Source organism: Ochotona curzoniae, unplaced genomic scaffold (assembly GCF_017591425.1).
Source record: "Ochotona curzoniae isolate NIBS_2020 unplaced genomic scaffold, NIBS_Ocur_1.0 contig_1071, whole genome shotgun sequence".
Lineage (NCBI taxonomy): Eukaryota > Metazoa > Chordata > Mammalia > Lagomorpha > Ochotonidae > Ochotona > Ochotona curzoniae.
The window spans coordinates 8,921,213-8,940,384 of record NW_024464939.1 but is presented as its reverse complement, the minus strand read 5'-3'; the positions used below and the strand labels follow the sequence as shown (position 1 = coordinate 8,940,384).

The 19,172-nt window shown below is 39.1% G+C and overlaps 1 protein-coding gene across 1 annotated transcript in view; it reads left to right on the top strand.

Moving 5' to 3' along the window:
• The window catches only part of LOC121164728 (60S ribosomal protein L15-like), a 194,564-nt gene extending 181,096 nt beyond the window's left edge, over nucleotides 1-13,468 (top strand). Inside the window, exon 2 of the mRNA XM_040992933.1 lies at nucleotides 13,046-13,468. Within this exon, the coding sequence (XP_040848867.1) occupies nucleotides 13,046-13,468 (423 nt within the window). The remainder of the gene's footprint in view (nucleotides 1-13,045) is intronic.
• The last annotated feature ends 5,704 nt before the right edge of the window (nucleotides 13,469-19,172 follow it).

Below are 19,172 nucleotides of genomic sequence, written 5' to 3'. Positions count from 1 at the left end.
TGATTGTCATGTAGCTGAAAAATTTCTTCTACAATAGGATGTAATTATACCTATTTATGTGAAAAACAACTGTGGCTTGTTTAGCCAATGTGTGTGTGTGTGTGTGTGTGTGTGTGTGTGTGTGTGTATCCACATGAGTACATGCTTGTGTATTTATAACCTAAGGAATTTATGTGTAATGAAGACTTGAAAGAAGAAAAATAAACAAAGGTTTTTCCAAGAGCCTCTTTTGCAAATTTTCTTAATGACCTGACCATTTTCACTTTACCTATTCTCTGCGCCTTTCAGTTCAGACCTTCAAGTGTCTAGAACATAGCCTGCAGGACTAACTTAGAGTAGTTAACCACCCTGATTTAATCATCCATGGGTGGTGTGCCAGTGGCTTTGCACACACTGAAAAACACTGTTTTAATGCTGCAGAATAAAAACATTTGAATTGGAATGGGAAGATGGCTAAGTTCTATTAGTATAAATATAGAACAGTATTTCCAATGTTTATTCTGTGTCTAATGCCTGTGTGGAGAGGTTTTTCTCATTTCTTAAATAGCACCTTGCCTTTTTGCCAATTTTTTTATATATTCAGTTACGGTCTGAAAAAATCAAGATTTATTTTTAAATTATCAAAATCAGTTGCATGCCAGAAAAATCAAATTGTTTTGACTTTGCTAACCCCCAAATTGGACCAGTGCTGCCTATCTACATCAAAATATCAGTGACATGATGAAACTGAACTGGATCTATATTAATCCGGCTATGCTAAGCATGCTCTTTTATTTATTTATTTTTTTAACTGAACTGAGCTTCAACTAGTCAATACTATAGTTTGGGGAGATATTTATTTTCTAACTATCATTACTGTAAATTCTTTTTTATCTAAGCTTCTTTAACGTTTAAAAAAGTATTTATTTAGGTGTCTGAAATGCAGTTATGAAGAGAAAGAAAGAGAAGCTGAGAGAGAACGAAAGTCTCATCTTTCGTCCACTGGTTTAGTCCCCAGATGACTGCAAAGACTAGACCTGTTGCATGCCAAAGCCAGGGTCCAGAAACTACATTAGGGTCTCTGACATAAACAGCAGGGGCAGAAACACTTAGGTCATCGTCTGCTACCTTATGAGGTATGTTTGCAATGACTGGGTTGGAAGTGGTTTAGCCAGGACTTGAGCAGGGCCTCGCAGAGAATACCCACGGTATCATGTTTAACCTCCCACACAACAAGGCAGCGTCTCTAAAAGCTCCTGGCCACTCAAATATCAAGTCAAAATGACCTACCCACTTTTTTCTTTCGTTTTTTTTTTTAAGATTTATTTTATTTTTATTGGAAAGGCGGAGATACAGAGAGGAGAAGAGACAGAGAGGAAGAGCTTCCGTCCAATGATTCACTCCCCAGGTGGCTGCTATGTCTGGAGCTGAGCCAATCCGAAGCCAGGAGCCTCTTCTGGGTCTCCCACGCGGGTGCAGGGTCCCAAAGCTTTGGGCCGTCCTCGACTGCTTTCCCAGGCCACAAGCAGGGCTGCTGGATGGGAAGCAGGGCTGCTGGGCTGCCGGGATTAGAACCAGCGCCCATATGGGATCCTGGGGCGTGCAAGGTGAGGACCTTAACCACTGCACCATCGCGCTGTGCCCCCCCAATTTTTTTCTTAATATAATGTTGCAATTAATCCCTCTTTTGCAACTGGATTCCTTTGCGTTCAATGATGCTGCTACTTGAAATTATCATCATCCTGCAGTAATAAGTAACAACTTCTAAATTTTTTTCTATAGAATAAAGTAGCAGTTTCCACTGGCAATTTTATTATGTTCCTGTAACAGTTTGTTCTATCTACATTCTGGAGAGTTGGCAAGGTAATAGGATTGTTTGTCAGCATTAAAACATTTTCTCTCTCTCTCTTTGGCCCCTTCTCTCTGTTCTGGCAAACGTGAATAGATACACAGAAATATTCATCTGCTTTCTCCCTAGAATTTGAGATCAGCAGCTGCAATACAGTACATCGATGGGCTTTTTCTACATTTAAGTTGGCCCAATTCATCAATTATCTACAATCATAATATTTTTTTCCTAACAAACAGCCAAGCATTTCAATGTTAAAGACAATAAGTGCTCCTTTCTACTCATGGATCTGTGGGTCAGCTGAGTGGTTTGGCCCATAAGAGTTTGAGCAGACTTCTCTTGCACTTGTTATGGATCCAGAGGTGGGTGAGCTGGATGCTACCTATTTCAAAATGGAATTAACTGTGTTATTACACTATTTTCCATAAATCTATTACATTAATCTAACAGGTTCACCCACACATAATCTCATGAAGAAAACAGGAAAGAAGGTACATGAAAATGTATAACCACTATTCCCAACCTCCATTTGGATGGTTCGTGACTATCACATTGACCTTGCATTTATCACCAAAAATATAAAGTATCCAGAAGTCTTTCAAAAGTACAGATTGTCACATGAACAGGAAGGGAAATTGACACCATAAGAGTAGAAAAATGTGTATAAAGACTGCAAATACATTTAAAAATATATTATATTTTCATCAGGAAAGGCAGAAGATGAATGGCCTGCCACCCAAGTAAGAAACCCAAATGGAGTTCCTAGCTCCCGGCTTCAGTCCAGCGCGGAAATGGTTGCTGTTGTGGCCATGTGGGTGTGAACAAGACGATGGAACAAGACTCTCTGTTTCCTCCTCTGCCCTTTGCTTTTTCTGCAAATAAACAAATTTTTGAAAAACAAACTAATTGATGCAGATAATCATTAACATCTGAAGTGTTTAATCAAAACATATTTTAGATTTAGAACATTTTTATAGTTTTCTATATTCACACCACATGTAGATGTTAAACACAATCATATAATGCATTATTATATAAATACATTTCTCAAAGTCAGAAACATAAGTATTACATAATATTGGATCTAACAGAAGGATTATAAAGTGTAACAAAAAGGTTAAATTTTTTAGAGAATGTAAATTCATTAAAGACAACATTTGTGACTAATAACCAAATAACAGATCATCCACGTACTGATTTCTATTTTCTCTGTTTTATTCTAACTTCTATGTGAGAGAAATATGTGTTTATTTTTTTATTCCATGTGACATTTTTTTAACTTAGCACAGTTTCTAGTGTATTGTTTTACTTTTTTCATAGCATGTGTAAAATCTTTGCATCTGTTACAGATTTGATTCATATTTGATAATCTAATATATGCTATAATTTTAGACCTCATAAAATATTAAAACAACTGTCTTGTCTTTAATACAACACAGCAATGTTTTGTAATTATCAATTGAAGCACACGGCATCACTTATTATTTTTAAACGAGAAAGTTATATTTATTTAATATTTCTGTTTATTTAATAAGTTTAATGTTTATATTTGCATAAATTTATTTAATAAATTTAATAGTTATAAAATATGTATCTTTATATAATGAAGAATGACGCCCAAGTGAATCAGTGTTTGGGTAATCTAATACAGACATCTGCTCAGATGTAGACTGATATACAAATAATATCTCAAAAACCAAAAAAAAAAATCAGTAATTGACAATATTCAAGGAAACATTTTGCTAAATCTTCTAGATTTCAAATGAATGCATATAAAAAATGCTTCAGTTTGTAGCATGATAGCTTAATGTGAGTCATACAAAATAAGGTTAAAAAACAAACTAGCTGTAAGTCCGACTTAGGAAATGGCCTGAGAGAAGTTTTTTGGAAATGATATCTCTAACAAAGCTTGGTATTACACATTAGAAGAAAAGGCAAGGAATAAATCCCAGATAGTAAACTAGCTATCCATTGATGCAATATTGCTCAATAGAATTCCATGCACTAAATGCTCACCAGGCATACATCACCTCAGAAAGCTTATATAACTAAGGAATAGAATTGTAATCTTAAAAATGCATCTAAACCTAAATTATCACTTGTCATCAGTTGTTTTCAAATAGGGCAGTTTCTCTAAGCATTTGTTAATCAATTGATTTAGAAATTGCACTCCCAAACTAGGCACGATGGCTCAGTTCCAAAATCCTTGCCTTGCACATGCTGAGATCCCATATGGGCACCAATTTGTGTCCCAGTTGTTTCACTTCCCTTCCAACTCCCTGCTTGTGGCCTGGGAAAACAGTAGAGAATGCCTTGGGACCTGGCACCAGTTTGGGAGACCCAGAAGAAGCTGCTGGCTCCTGACTTCACGTCGGCTCAACGTTGCGACCACTGGGGAGTCAATCAGCAGATGGAAAATCTTTCATTCCGCATCTCTACTTCCCCATAAAAATGAATAAATATTAAAGAAAAAAAAAGAGAAAGGAAGAAAGGAAGAAAGAAAGGGAGGAGTAAATTACACTCCCAGCTCAGTCTACTTCTTTGACTTGGAAAAATTGGGTTAAAGCAGTTGTCACCATAAGTTTGTTGTTGTTGATGATGTATACTCCTTGATTTTTCTGTTATTAGTTATGTTAATCTAATAGGAAATCCTTTGCAATGTTTTCAAAATGCCATGGAAGCTGAAGTCACTATGGTTAAAACACAACTCTGGAACTCAAGCAGCTGGATAAATATTAAATTTGGTTTGGCTAGATCAAAAATACTAGCACAAGTGAGTGAAGCCTTATTGCCCTGTTCTCATTGTCTGGCTACACTGTTTTTGAAGCCTGAGAATCTTTTAAATATGACTGTAATGATAATAATGCTTGAATATTACATTTTAAATGAAGTTGAAGAGATAAATTGTGCTGTTTTGTACCCTCTTAAATTATCGTTCAATAGCACTTGGTCTTGTTCTAATCCAACTCCAAATCTGTGCCCCAAGTGAGGAATGTTTATTTATTTGATAGCACACAGAGCAGTGTATGGCAGAAGTAATGCAAGCCAGAAAAGGAGTGAGCTGATTTTATTGTTGTTTTTGGATTTATGAATCAAAATGTATTTCAAATGTTTTTCGAACAAGCAGTGTGCATATGCTCAGTGGTCTCACTACAACTTGCAGGAAAAGATAAAGGGCACAATGCTGAAACAAATCATCCCAACTAAAGCCGGCCACATGCTAACCCATAATTGTTAATCTAGAGAGGACATGTAATTCAAACATACCAAATGTTTGGTGGACTTTTTACTTTTCTTTATATTTATATTCTTTATATTTAAAATATTCTGCTATCTGAAGAACATTTCAAATAACCTTAAAATCAAACCCCTTGTTGGTATTGCTTTAACCTCCAAAGGTCTATTTCACAAAGACCTATGTACAATATGTATAGCATTGATGGTCTTTAGAGCTCAGGAAACAATTATACGCATTTTACCTCCTGCATTTAAGGGAGAATTAGTACTATTAGTCCTTCTGTGTCTGGTTTATTTTATTCAGCTTGATACTTTACAGCTGTATCCATTTTGCTGCAAATGGCATCATTTTCTTTATCCATTCATTTGATAATGGACATTTTTGCTTGATTCCATATTTTGGCTACTGTGACCAAAACGCCACATCTCTACAGAATACCAGCCATGATTGGACCAGGCAAAAGTTAGGATCCAGGAATTCCATCCAGGTTTCCCACTTAAGTGGCAGAGGTCCAAGAACTCCACAGGGAGTTAGCAGGAAATCGGATCACAAACAAAGTGGCAGAAACTCAAATCAGCAGCAGCCTGGTAGGAGATTTCAGCATCCCAAGCCACAGCTTAATGTAACTGTTGAGCTACAATGTCTGCCCCATGGAGAGACCTTCGCAATGACATCAAGATGAGAAGCATTCAGCTCTGCTATATTCCATGAACTATGCAGAAAAATCCAGGGCTCTTCTACTACCTCATTGGGGCCTTGTACCTCGTCATTACCAGGTCCCAACTTGAAATGAACTGGCCTCATACCCATACTTTGCATATAGAGACAGGTGCAGCAGTTTAGCCCCACCTGGACTTCTCCCAGCCCCAATTTCCACAAGGGTTTCTGTCAGGTGGGTTCTGTGGTCCAGCATGGCTTGGCTCATCATCACACCCAGATCTCCATGAAAATTGATGGGTGTTGCAGTCCCATAGAGGTGACGCACAATTCCCCTATTGAAATTGCAGCCAGATCCAATCCTCTCGTGTTCTGATTGGTGCTGTAACCCAACCTAATGCAGTCTACCCCATGCTGTAACATTCATGGGGAGGTACTGTGGCCTGGCCCAGCCAAGCATGCCCCCACAGCCTCAGCTTTCTGAGCACCAGCAGATACAGGTGATGTTTTTAGCCCAGCCCAGGTATCCCATGTGGGTGGGTGCCTTGGAATAACCCAGACTTGCCCTCTGGTTTCCCTGCTTTAAACCACTCTGTCTCAGCTCCCTCACTTACCGATGGTTGCAGTGGCCTGGTTCATGGAAAACCCCAGAAATCATAACTTTTCTGTCAAACATTCCCTCAGTTGCTCTGACTCCAAATGTCCCCAGACCACTTTCTTGGGCAATCTGTAGCACCCACATGTGGGGGCTGGGTGGCATTTTTTGGCCTGAATTTTCCTGTCTTCCTTACTTATCTTTAAACGTAGAGGGTGAAAAAATCAAGTATAATGACACACTGATACTACAATTGCTTAGGTATAAGGTAACGCATTTCATTGCCAACAGCTGGGGATTTTTTTTTTCAATTTTTCATAGATTTTGTAATGTGCAGTTTGGGGACAATAGACTCAAAAACTTCTTTTGAAAGATCTATTTATTTTTATTGGAAAGACAGATATACAGAGAGAGGGAACAAGAGAGAAAGACCTTCGATCCACTAGTTCACTCCCAAGTGGCCACAATGGCCATAGCTGAAGGGATCCAAAGCCAGGAGCCAGGAGCTTCTTCCAGGTCTGCCAACCTAGTGCAGTTTGTAAGGCTCTGGCCCATCCTGCACTGCTTTCCCAAACTATAAGCAGCGAACAGGATGGGGAATTGAGCAGGTGGGACATGTTCAAGTGCTCAAATGAGACCCAGGCACTTAAAGGGGAAGGTTTAGCTGATCAAGCCATTGTGCCAGGCCCAAGATTTAGAGTCTTAAGATGAATCCAAGGGCCCAGCATGATAGCGTAGCTGCTAGTCTTTGCCTTGAATGCACTGGGATCCCATATGGGCACCAGTTCTAATCCTGGCAGTCCCGCTTCATATCCAGCTCCCTGCTTGTAACTGGGAAAGCACAGTCCAGAATGGCCCAAAGCCTGGGACTATGCACCCTCATGGGAGATCAGGAAGAAGTTCTTGGCTCCTGGCTTCGGATTGGCTCAGACCCAGCCATTGCGGCTGCTTGGGGAGTGAGCCATTGGATGGAAGATTTTCCTCTCTGTCTCTCCTCCTCTCTTTATATCTGCCTTTTCAATAAAAATGAATAAATCTTTTAAAAAAGATGAATCATATTACCTCTATAATTTAATAACTTTTATACTTATCTAAATAGTAAAGAGTATAAGAATCCCTTCACTCAGGTAATATACAAAGGTAATATACAAAATACTTGACACGCAATAACTAGGTGTTCAATCAAGTACCGTATTCATTTATCCATCAATCTTTTTGCATTTTACTAGTTGTAAACCTTAATCTCCAGGGCATGTTTAACCAACCGTCACCCTAATCGATAATCCAAAGAATAAGTTGGAACAGAGAATTACAATTGAGAGGAATAAGCATTTTTTTCTCATGCTCTGTTCCAGAAATATTTTGTGAATCCTTTTTCTATGATATATATTCAAAATATATTTGTATGATGTGCTTTATTTAAAAATTAGAGTTACAGAGAGAAACTGCTCTTTCATCAACTTGTTCACTCTCTAAATGGCCAAAGCAGGAGCCAGGAATCCATGTCCTCACCTGTGGGTTGCAGGGGTTCAGATATTTGGGCCATCTTCTGCTCCTTTCTTGGCTACATTGGCACATATGGAACTAAAGCAAAGCACGTGGGATTCCCACTGGTACCCCTATTGGATGCCAGCATCACAGGAAGTGATTTAACCAGCTCTTCCACAATGCAGACCCCAATTATCCAGATCTTGAGTTCAACAGTTAAATATCCTTTATATACAGAAGCCCAGTCATCCCATCACTTATCAAACAAACGCTTCTACTTGCACATTGGCATTTAGTTTCTTTGCATGTTATTCAAAGTCATAAAATTATACATTATGTATATTGCAATACCAAATTAAGAAGACTTTTTCAATGTAAGTATAGAATACCAAATATATTAGACTATCCTCTGATGCATGCTTTTAAGGAGAAAAAGGTCTATGGAAATATATATCACCAATTTTTGGTTGTATCATTTTTTGGTTGATTCAGCATCACAGAAATGAATGTTTCCAAGAAGTACCTGAACTTCTAAATGGTATTAGGCTGGCTGAACTTACATAGATGATTCAATGAAAAAATTCAATTTTGACAACATACATCAAAAATCTATCTATAAAAATCTGAGTAATTTAATCATTAGTCCTGTATGTTGAAAATAAAGATATGTTCTGGGAAACATATGTATAGAATAAAGTTTTGTTGGTATCAAAAATCGCCAGCACTGTCAACAATCATTTTTCCTGTTGGCCATATACCTCTGCACAATGACTTGGAAACAACCTGTAAATAGGCATTTACTGTTATTGACTTCTGAAAATTATGTTTCTCACAACCAAAATGCACACCAGAAAAGTAAACTTAATATGAAAGAAATCAAAGCTTCAAAATTCCTATAGCTAAACACTGTAATTTAGATGTTACGGGAGAATTACGATGAATTTTGTTCTCTAGTCAATACTTTTAATTTTGAGAAAATAATGGTCAATTAAATTTCCACAGCTAATTATAAATAGTTTTTCAAGAGAGATTGGATGTCTATGAACTTTTCATTAACATCTTAAATCTACCCCACCTAAGTATGTCACCTAAGCTGACCGAGGCTCATTTCAAGCCTTCTTTACACTTTCTATAAGCATGCAAGTAACACACTGAGATAGTTATAAATTGCATGCAGCATGACCCAGATAGAAGATATAGTCTTTACTCAGTCATCAACGGAATTTACACATTAATAATAAAGTTTATAGAGCATTTTATTAAATACATTAAAACTCGCATCAGCAAAATGCATTAAATGTGTTTATAAATCAGATAAAATGCTAAGTCTTTGAATATAGTTATATGATAAACACTCTATTAATAGGAAATGGAACTGAGTAGCTGCATAAATTAATCAAGGATAGCTTTCTGCTGGGACCGAGGCTCATATCTGAACTAATAAGATTTGGCAAAGAATTATGTTAGTGGATTCCTAGAATAAACAGCAGTGGGAAAGATTTCATGACCTCAGCACTGATCTGCCTGCTGACTTTGTTCTCACCCTTGTGCAATAAATAGCACCTGTACAGAGGACAAGGTTAGAGAATGAGGATTAAAATAATGTATGGTTCTACAATGTCATTTTAATACAGCCAACAGTGTAAAGTAGCTTAGTTTATGAGATTAACCAATCTTGAAGTAGTAATTTTTGAATATCTATGTAAAATTGACTTCAAATATCTTTTTTGGAACACTATGAATAAATTGTAGAAAACCAAATATTTAATATTTTCACCTTGCTCATATTATCCACAATTCAATAAAGACTATAAGCAATTGAAATCAGAAAAATTACTATGCTGTTTTTGAATACTTTTGTATAAGTTGTTACATTTTAAATATGCCTGCTTAGGCCATTAAAAGTATCTTAGTGGTTAAAGTCCTAATTTTGCCTGTGCCAGGATCCCATATGTTTACCGGTTCGTATCCTGGCTACTCCACTTCCCATCTTCCCATCCATTTCTTTGCTTGTGGTTCAAGGATGGTCTAAGGCCTTGCGACCCTGCATGCATGGGAGACCTGAGGAAAGCTCCTGCCTCTTGGCTTCTGGTTTTGGATCTGCTCAGCTCAGGTTGCTGCAGCCACTTGTGGAGTGAACCAGAAGGTGGGAGATCTTTTCCTCTGTCTCTCCTTCTCTCTGTAGACTGCCTTTCCAAAAATGAAAACAATTAAAAATATTTTCTAAGATAATAAATAATAACAAATGACCTAAATGGTTCCTATACTTTCATAGTAAAGTTCCCTTTCCAAAAAAACAAAGCAAAACAAAACAAAATACAGCTTTATGTAAGACAATGATACTGAAAAATCTGAAAAATACAATATATATTTTTTAATTAATTAATTTATTTATTTTTGCTCAACTCGGTGCAAAGGCCACAAGGAGTTCCCTTGTATCTGGAATAGCATGTTTTTTTTTTTTTTTTCCATTGTGATACCTGGAATTTTCTCTAGTAATTAGCCCCTCATAATGGGACTCTTAAATTAACCTGATAATCAACAATCCTGCAACTTTCTGGTCTCACAACCTCTCTTTTCACAAAGATGGGCAATTAGTAACTATTTAATCCTGTTTCTCTATAAATTGAAAGTAACCCAACTATTTTCCAATCTTTTCATCAACAGCACATTTGAGCTATGCATTTCACAGCAACCTACATTTGTGAGTGTACCAGGTCTTTTAACCTTCTGTGTCACACTATTTCATCTGATTTGGCTTGTTAAGCAAGCTGATCACATATCCCAGTATGCCCAGAACAGATCACACCTGCTAACCTGCCTCAGTATTTTTTGGTGGGGAGGTAGAGGTGGGAATGTTGTTATGTTTTTTCTTAATTATATTTTTTTTAACAATCCTTACGTAGTTAATTAGGGTAAAAGGTTCAAGGGCTATAGGGAAGTGGGTAACACTGTTATTTCCATATTGTTTCCTTCATGTATCTGAGGTAAAGGGGGATATTAAGGGAGAAGCCCCACCCAGTTTCCCACCCACCCCAAGTACCAGATGCAGGGCATGCTCTGAGATACTTGCTCAAGTGATTTTGATAGGTCACCTTTTATGAATTGCTACCAATCTCGCCACTCCAAGCACAATGAGGTCATTGAAGAATCCACTAATTGACTCAGTCCCTCATAGAGTCTCCATTTGTCCAGTATTTCGCTGCCGACAAATAGCTAAGGTGGTTGATTGACTTGTTCTGTCTTTTCTTGGTTAGGGTTCTGAGTCCGGCATTTCGACTAGGGAGCTCTCCAAAGAAATTTTGAGGTATTCCCAGTCCAGGTTCTTGTGTGCTCTAGCAAACACAGGGTCCAGTACAGTCCATTGCCCCAATCAGCTGGTGGTTGCAGTTGCTGGGTTGGTTCTGTTTCCATCCATGTCTTCTACTGAAACCAATGGGTGTTGCAGTCCAGCCTGGCTCTGCCCAGCACACTTGGCCCTCACACAAACCAGTGGGAGCTGCAGCCTAGTTGGAGCGACCCACAATAACCTCCACCAGGCCCACTCTCTACCCTGGTTTGCCAGTATGTGTGGCAGACTAGTGCAGTCTGTCCCACATTCCCTTCTGCACCAGCTCAACTATCTAGATTTCACTGGTGCTGTCAGGTGTCTGTCTACCCACCCCAGCCCCTGTCCTAATTTTCATTCCTTCCCGTGGGGTGTGGCAACCCAAGAAGGAGGAGCCGACTATTTCCTTCCCGGGCCACTCCCACTCCCAGATTGTGCTCTCTCCAGGTGGTTCTGTGGTTTAACTTGACAGATCTAGCCCCCAGTGCCAGCTTCTGCCAGCTGATGTTGTGGCTAAACCCCAACAACCCTCACCCACTCTAATTGTAGATTGCACCTGTAGGAATAATCAGCCCAGCCTGGTTTTCCCCTGATCTAGTCCACATGAGGTGCACAGGTGTTGTAGCCCTGCCTGGTTTGGTCTACCCCCTTCCCAGCTCACACTCCCCAATGGGAGTAGCTATTCAGCTAGGGAATCACCCTTTAACCCCCTGCCAGCTCTGCCCCCTCCCTTCCTGGTTCTCATGTGAGCCGATTGAGTGCTGAGGTCACATCTGTCGACCAACGGTCTGTTCTGGCATTCAGATTTACCATTGGATGACGTGAACTGATTCAGCCTAGTCTGCCCCGACCTGTGCCAAATGCATGCCAGTGGGATGCTTTCCATGACCTCTTGGCTGTTTTCTTCCATGATTCTTGCGCTTATCTGCAGGGTCTGTGTCCTGCCAGAGGAGTTGCCCAGGCTCCACCATCAGAACCTCTCCCAATGCCAGTTTTTGCACATACCAGTGGGTCCATGTGCCAGTACTGTTCAGTTGGCCTCCTGTCCTAGCAGGAACAGTGGCTTTTCCTAACTGGCCTTCATTCCATTCTGGTTCTTGCTGTAGGATGTTTCAGCCCAGCCACGTTCGTCCACACCCCCGTATAGCTCATCTATGGCTCAGCTGAGGTTGAGACCTAGCCTAGTCTGTCCCACATCTACGCTGGTCCTCCAGAGCATGAGAAAAGTGTTGCAGTCTGGCCCTGCCTGGTGTGTTTTGTCCCAGTCCACACTATGCCAAGGGAGACAATAAGTGTATCCTGACCAGAACGCAGCCCCTATTCACCTGTTGCGACCTCTGCCTTAGACACTTTGGCTCAGCATCTGTGGCTCATACAGACCAGTTGGTACAAAAACCTATCTGGGCATGTCCTGAGCTCCACCCTGTTTTCCAATCTTGCCTGTGGGCTAAGGTTTGCTCAGTGTAAACCTTCAGGTCTCAGTCCCACGCTTGCCCTAAAGTTTCATGTCCCTGTTTCTGGGAATCACCAGGAATTCGTGTCTCACCTTCACTAAAGCTGACCTTATTCATGGGTGTCCCTAAGCTGCTATTTCATGTCATAAAAAAAACCCAGAGCTCACTGCTGGGTGGCCAGCAGGCACAGCACGGCACCAATTGGTACACTGGCCGCCCAAAGCCAGGGACTCAGCTGCCACCTTGCGGACTGCAGCTTTGGGCCGAGTCCCCGGTCGGATTCCTTTGGGCACAGGCACCCCCCACAAGTGCTACCCTGTAGGAGGTTAAGACCGCCCTCCAGCCCCAAGTTCGGAGTCCCCTGCCTAAGTTTTAATAGTAACTCAAATTTGAATACAAATGTGCATAGCCAACATACTGTTGAGTTGCATGTTTAGAAAATATTATTCCATTCTAGTTTCTTCCTTTCCGTCGGCTGGCAGCCATCAGGATTCGTGTGCTCCACCATGGTGGCCACAAGCGCCCTGTGCCTGAGGGTTGGAACTATAGCAAGCCGGTCCATCATAGTATTAACCAGCTCAAGTTTGCACGGAGCCTGCAGTCTGTGGCCGAGGAACAAGCGGGGCGTCACTGTGGGGCTCTGCGAGTCCCGAACTCTTACTGGGTTGGTGAAGATTCCACATACAAGTTTTTTGAGGTGATCCTCATTGATCCATTGCACAAAGCTATCAGAAGAAACCCTGACACCCAATGGATCACCAAGCCCGTCCACAAGCACAGGGAGATGCGTGGGCTGACTTCTGCAGGCCACAAGAGTCGTGGCCTTGGCAAGGGCCCCAAGTTCCACCACACGATTGGTGGTTCTCCCGGTGCAGCCTAAAGAAGGCACAACACGCTCCAGCTGCGTCGCTTCCGCTAACACCAGTCATGTTTTTAAACCTCATACCTAACAAATCATTTAGGACAGTCAAAAAAATATATTATCCCATTCTGTAGTTGCAAATGTATGACTCAAAATTATAGTTATTTATTTTTAACATTTAGTTATTTATTTTTAATGTTTAGTTATTTATTTTTAGTATTTGCATACTAAATACTCTTACTAGTTAAAAAAACAGTAAAATAAATGCTCTTACTAACTAATAAAATGCTTTGCTCATGTTATATATGCATTTTATTAAAGTATATTAGGATATGACAATGTATCTACTACAGAGTATAAATATGAAAGATCCTCTAGATCAATTTCAGCGTCAGAAATGTGGATATGCTCTAAAAAGACTGCACTATTTATGATTATAACATAGTCTTAGTTGCTGCAACCGATATGTTGCAGCAATGCTTAGTGAGAAATACATCACTAGACAGTTTGCATTCTGTTGTATCATTTGGTCACTGATATTTAAAGTACTGTAAGTGTCTCAATTTTTAAGATGAGAAAAATCAGGGCTAAGAAAGATTAGATAAATTTCCAGACATAAAATAGCTAGTTAGATTGCTATATTGGCATTCAAATGTATCAAATAGCATGCAAGTTCAAAGTGCACATGTATTTAAGTAGCATAGTGCTTCTACTCCATTAACATGCTACAATAAATACAATATCTAAGCTCATTAGAATAATAAGGAAAATAAATAAAAATAGATTATTAAAAATAGATAAAAGCACCCTCTATTGTTCTCCTGTTTTTTTCCTTTTCTTTATATATATATATATACATATATATATATTTGAAATCCAAAAACTACAAAAAGGAAAGAGTGACAGAGAGGGAGAGAGAGAGAGAGAGCTTTTCTGTCCAATGATTCACTCCCCAAATGCAAACAAATAGAGCGGGCCAAATCCAGGAGCCAGGAGCTTTCTTCTTGTTTCCCATGAGTTTGCTGGACCCTGAGTACTTGGACCATCCTTCACTGTGTTCTTGTGCATAGCAGCAGCAACTGGGTTGGAAGTAGAACAGTTCTAGCCAAAATCAATACTCATATGAGAGGACTGAATGGGAGACAATGGCTTCATATTGTATGTCACAATGCCAGCTCTTCTTCAGTGTGAAAACTTTAAAAGCACACACACAAGGTCAATACAATTATGAAAAATGTTGATTTTCTTTTCCTAATCAATGTTTTTTCAAGTTATACCTTCATAATTTTCACAAATTACAATATTAATTGCTAGATCTTTCCCTTGCATGCTTTGACTTCACTGAATTTGTACAAATTAAAATGTGTTATTGTATTCAAATCTCTCACATTAAAGTAAAACAAGAGACCAGTGTTCAGTAACAACCATTTAAGCTGCTAGTTGAATTGCATTCCATATTGGCATGCAGATTGGAGTTCCAACTTCTGTTATAAACACAAGTCCTGGCTAATGTGCCTGGGAATTCAATGGAAGATAGCCCAAGTGGGTGTGCTCTGAAACTAACATGACAGACACCAATGGAGTTCTTGACTGGGTTTTGATCTTTCCCTGCCAGCCAGTCCCAGAGATTGTAGCCATTTAAGGAGTGAACACATGGATGAAAGAATCTTTCTCTTGCCCACTCTATATTTCTTTCTCTCTCTCTCCCTCTCTCTCTGTCTCTCAATATCTTTATCCTAATCCATCTCCCTATCATTATTAGCTATATCACTTTGCCTTACAGGTACATACATGTTTGGATAAGTGAATCCTTAAAGATGAAACAGAAGTACATGAAAACATGCCTCATTTCACATCCTCTTTCTTCTCCAACTTTCACTTTCTTCTTTTGCTATTTTTCATCACTGTTTTTAACCCCATGAACACAGAAAGATTATTTCACGGTATGTTTTGTTTAATATTTCCTTAATATTACAAACAGCACTAGCGTGACTTTGTCATCCTTCATTCCATGACAGCATATCTTAGTGAGGTCACCAAGTCTTCCGCGTTATTAAATATCAAATATATTTTATATTCTTGTTCAGAAACCACCAATAGCTTCTTACATTGTCAATAACAACATTCACTAACCATTCATATCATTTTATGAAGACATACTCATTTTTAATGATTTATTTATTTTTATTGGCAGACTCACATAAAGTAGGAGACATAGAAACAAAGATCTTCCACCTGGTAGTTCACTCCCTAATTGGACTCAGTGGCAGGAGCAGAGCCATTTCAATCCAGGAACAAGGAACATTTTTCGGGTCTCCCAAATGGCTATAGGGGCTCAAGAACTTGGACCATCCTCTGCTGCCTTCTCAGACATGAACGTGGAGTTGGATAAACATGGAACATCTGGGACAGAAACTGGTGCCCATATGGGATGCTGGCACATGAAGGTGAAGAATTAGTCTGTTTTGCCAAGGCATTGGCCCCTCCTTTTTTTTTTCTTTTCTCTTCTCTCCTCTCCTCTCCTTTCATTTCCTCTCCTTTCCTCTCTTCCTTCTTCCCTTCCTTTCATTTAATTCTGTTTCAAAGAGCCAACGACAACAAAAAAGGCAGAGAGATATTTCCATTGCCTAATGCTTCAAGCAGCCAGGGCTTAGACAGGTGAAAGTCAAGAAGTGAGAATCCCACCCAGGTCTGCCACGTGGATGGCACAAGTATTTAGGTCATGATCTGTTCTTTCCCAGAATACACTGGAGTCTTGATTGTATGTCTAGTAGCCAGAGTTAGAATCAGGTACTCCTGCGTGGGATTTGAGTATTCCAAGTAGCAAATTAAACCATTGTACCTAGTACCTGTCCCAATATTATTGGGTGCATTCATAGCTCTCAGGCAATTGATTCCCTCATCTCTTACATGCCTTTCTTCTATTTACTGGCATTAATGATAATTGTTCAAGTCTTAGTGCTGAAGCCCTTTCCCAATCTTTGTGGCTCAAGAGGAATCAAAACATAATCACAGTTCATTCCTTTACATCTCAATCTTTCATACCAAAGTGAATTTTTGTAACTTTTGTAGAATATTCTTAAAAGAGTTCTGGTTCAACATGCCCAAGTCAAAACTCACATTTTTCCTTCTCCCCAACATCAATTCAGCCAACCTTCCAGGTGCAAAAAGGTTAAGGAATCATTCTTGCCAGTGACATCCCTCAGTGTCTAACTTGTCATCACATTTTCTTGATTTCATTTTCTAAATAATTCCTGAAGATTTATTTCTGTAATAAGCCATCCAATACTGTCCTGTTTTTGCCCAGTATCTTTTATAAATCTTTTTGTTTAAAAAATAGGTTTAAATGCTGCCTAGTGGTGTCTCATTCCGTTGAGGAAAGAAGTAGCTGTGCCTCTGGTTCTGCCTCCTAAGCATGCTCAGAACTTTCGCCCTCCACTTTGACAGTCTGGGATTGGACTCAAGTTAGGTGCGTTCCAGCTTAGGTGCAGCAAATAATTCCTTTATGTATAAGTTAAGGATAAGAAATTAAGTGTGTTGGTTAACAGAAAAGGGACTTCTATACTCACTCTTCCCATGCATCTTTTTTCAAGTTTAAAAATACGGAGAAACATTCATGATTGGCCTACTTAGCATTTGTACTTTCCATATGAGTACATCAGTAGCTCCTGAAGGTTTACCAGAATCTGTTTCAAAGCATACATGCTTTATTCTGCTGATGTGCATCCAGGTTAGTTACTATCCAGTAACTTGACCCCTAGACTGCTGCCATTTTCACGTTAGGCTTTCAGGAATCAAGAACTACAAGAATTGAGCATATCAAACTGTCTTAGAATAGCACTGAGGAATTCAAACTCCTGATTCATATGAACCAAAACTACATTTTTTCATGCAATTTAATACATAATTTTTTTTTCTTTGAGAAGTAAACCTTTTACTCTTTTGCCACAAAGAAGAGACAGATATGAAAGAATGGTTTGTAGAAACTTTACCACCTCATTCCATTTCCAGTGATTTTACTCTCAGATTACAGGACTGTCTTGATGAGTTAAAACACTTGGCAAGGCAGTTTTCAGAGTTTTGCTGCATCATTTTTTAAATGATTTTCTTACAGTACTTGGAAGTTCACAGTTAAACTGACAGAGATATGGACAGGCAACTTGTGCCTCCGCAGGGTAATACCTTCCCCTTTAATCAATATCTCACATCAGGGCAGTACATTTGTTATAATTTAGTTAATAAATCTAGATGAACACATCAAAGTGCAGAGTCTATATTTAAGTTTACTCCCGATGTCGTATATCCTATGGACCTTGCTAAAATCAGAATGGGATGTCTCAGTCACTATAGCAGCACATGCATGTCTTTTAACTGTCTGAAAATTTTTCATTAAATGTACATCCATTGTTCCTTCCATTCTAATTTCTCACAACTGTTGATTTTTTTATTGCCTGCATTAATTATTCTCTCTTTTTTTCAGAATATATAATATTTGGAATCAAAAAACTTGCTGTCTTTTCAGTTTGATTTCTCTCACTTTATAAGGCACCCTGATGTCTTTTCATGAAATTGCTTTCTGTTCTTTTATTCTCAACATGCCTCTTGTTTAAAAGGCACTTGTGGGCTGGCATTGTGGTATAACAGATAAAACCACTGCCTGCAATACTGACTTCCAACATAGATGCCACCTTCAGTTCCATCTGCTCCACTACTGAACAAGCTCCCTGCTAATACACCTGGGAAAGTAGTGCAAGGTTGCTCAAGCATTTGGATCCCTACCACCAGTTAGGCAGACCAGGAGAAGCCCACGTCCTGGATTCAGACTGACCCAGCACTGGAGTATATCTCTCACTCTCCTTCTCTCTCTCTCTCACTCTCTCTTGCTCTTTCTCCCTCCCTCTAATTCTGCCTGTCAAATAAGGGAATAAATCTTTAAAATATAAAGGTATTTATCTCTATAACACATCATTGTAGATCTTCTTAAAAGGGTCCTTCTCTACATTTATTGATACATAGATCATTTTATTCCATGGGTTCTAAACACCATGACATCATGAAATGGCATTTGTATAAAGCACATTTGGGGGGGTTGTTCTCCACAGTGGAATCTTGCTTCTTTCAAAGTTTTTGGTTGAACATATTTCATTTAGCATTTATTCTCAGCTGTCTTTTCTCCTGATAGGTCATTTCAGAGGCTTATGCTTGCCTGGGCAAATGTAAAAAAAAAAAGCTAGAAAATACAAATTAATCAAATCATTGCTTTCTTCTAAGTAGAACTGTACTGATGAAACAATGTAGAAAGTCAGTAATTCTGTTTCTGAACTTATTCTCATGTTACATGATTGAAGATAATTTACAATGATATTTGAGTATAAATGTAATGTCCATGACTATGTTGAACTAACATCATAGCTCAAATAGTCTCTTGTGCTGTTTACAAATGGTAGAGTTTAGCAATACTGAGAAGAGAAAATGTAGACAGGTGACCTAAATTGTGTGGGTGTTTCTGCACATGACCAAAATTAACTTGAGTGTCTTGCTCAACTTGCATTTCATTTTGACCACATGGATCAGACTCTTGGCTCCCTTCCGTAAGACCAGTGCACCAGTGCATAACATTGTTTTGCTGGTGTTAAGTGGCTACATTTATAGCAGGTTCCCATATACAGTTCACCTTCACGAAAGAAAATATTCCACCATCACTGTTAACAATTCAGCGTAT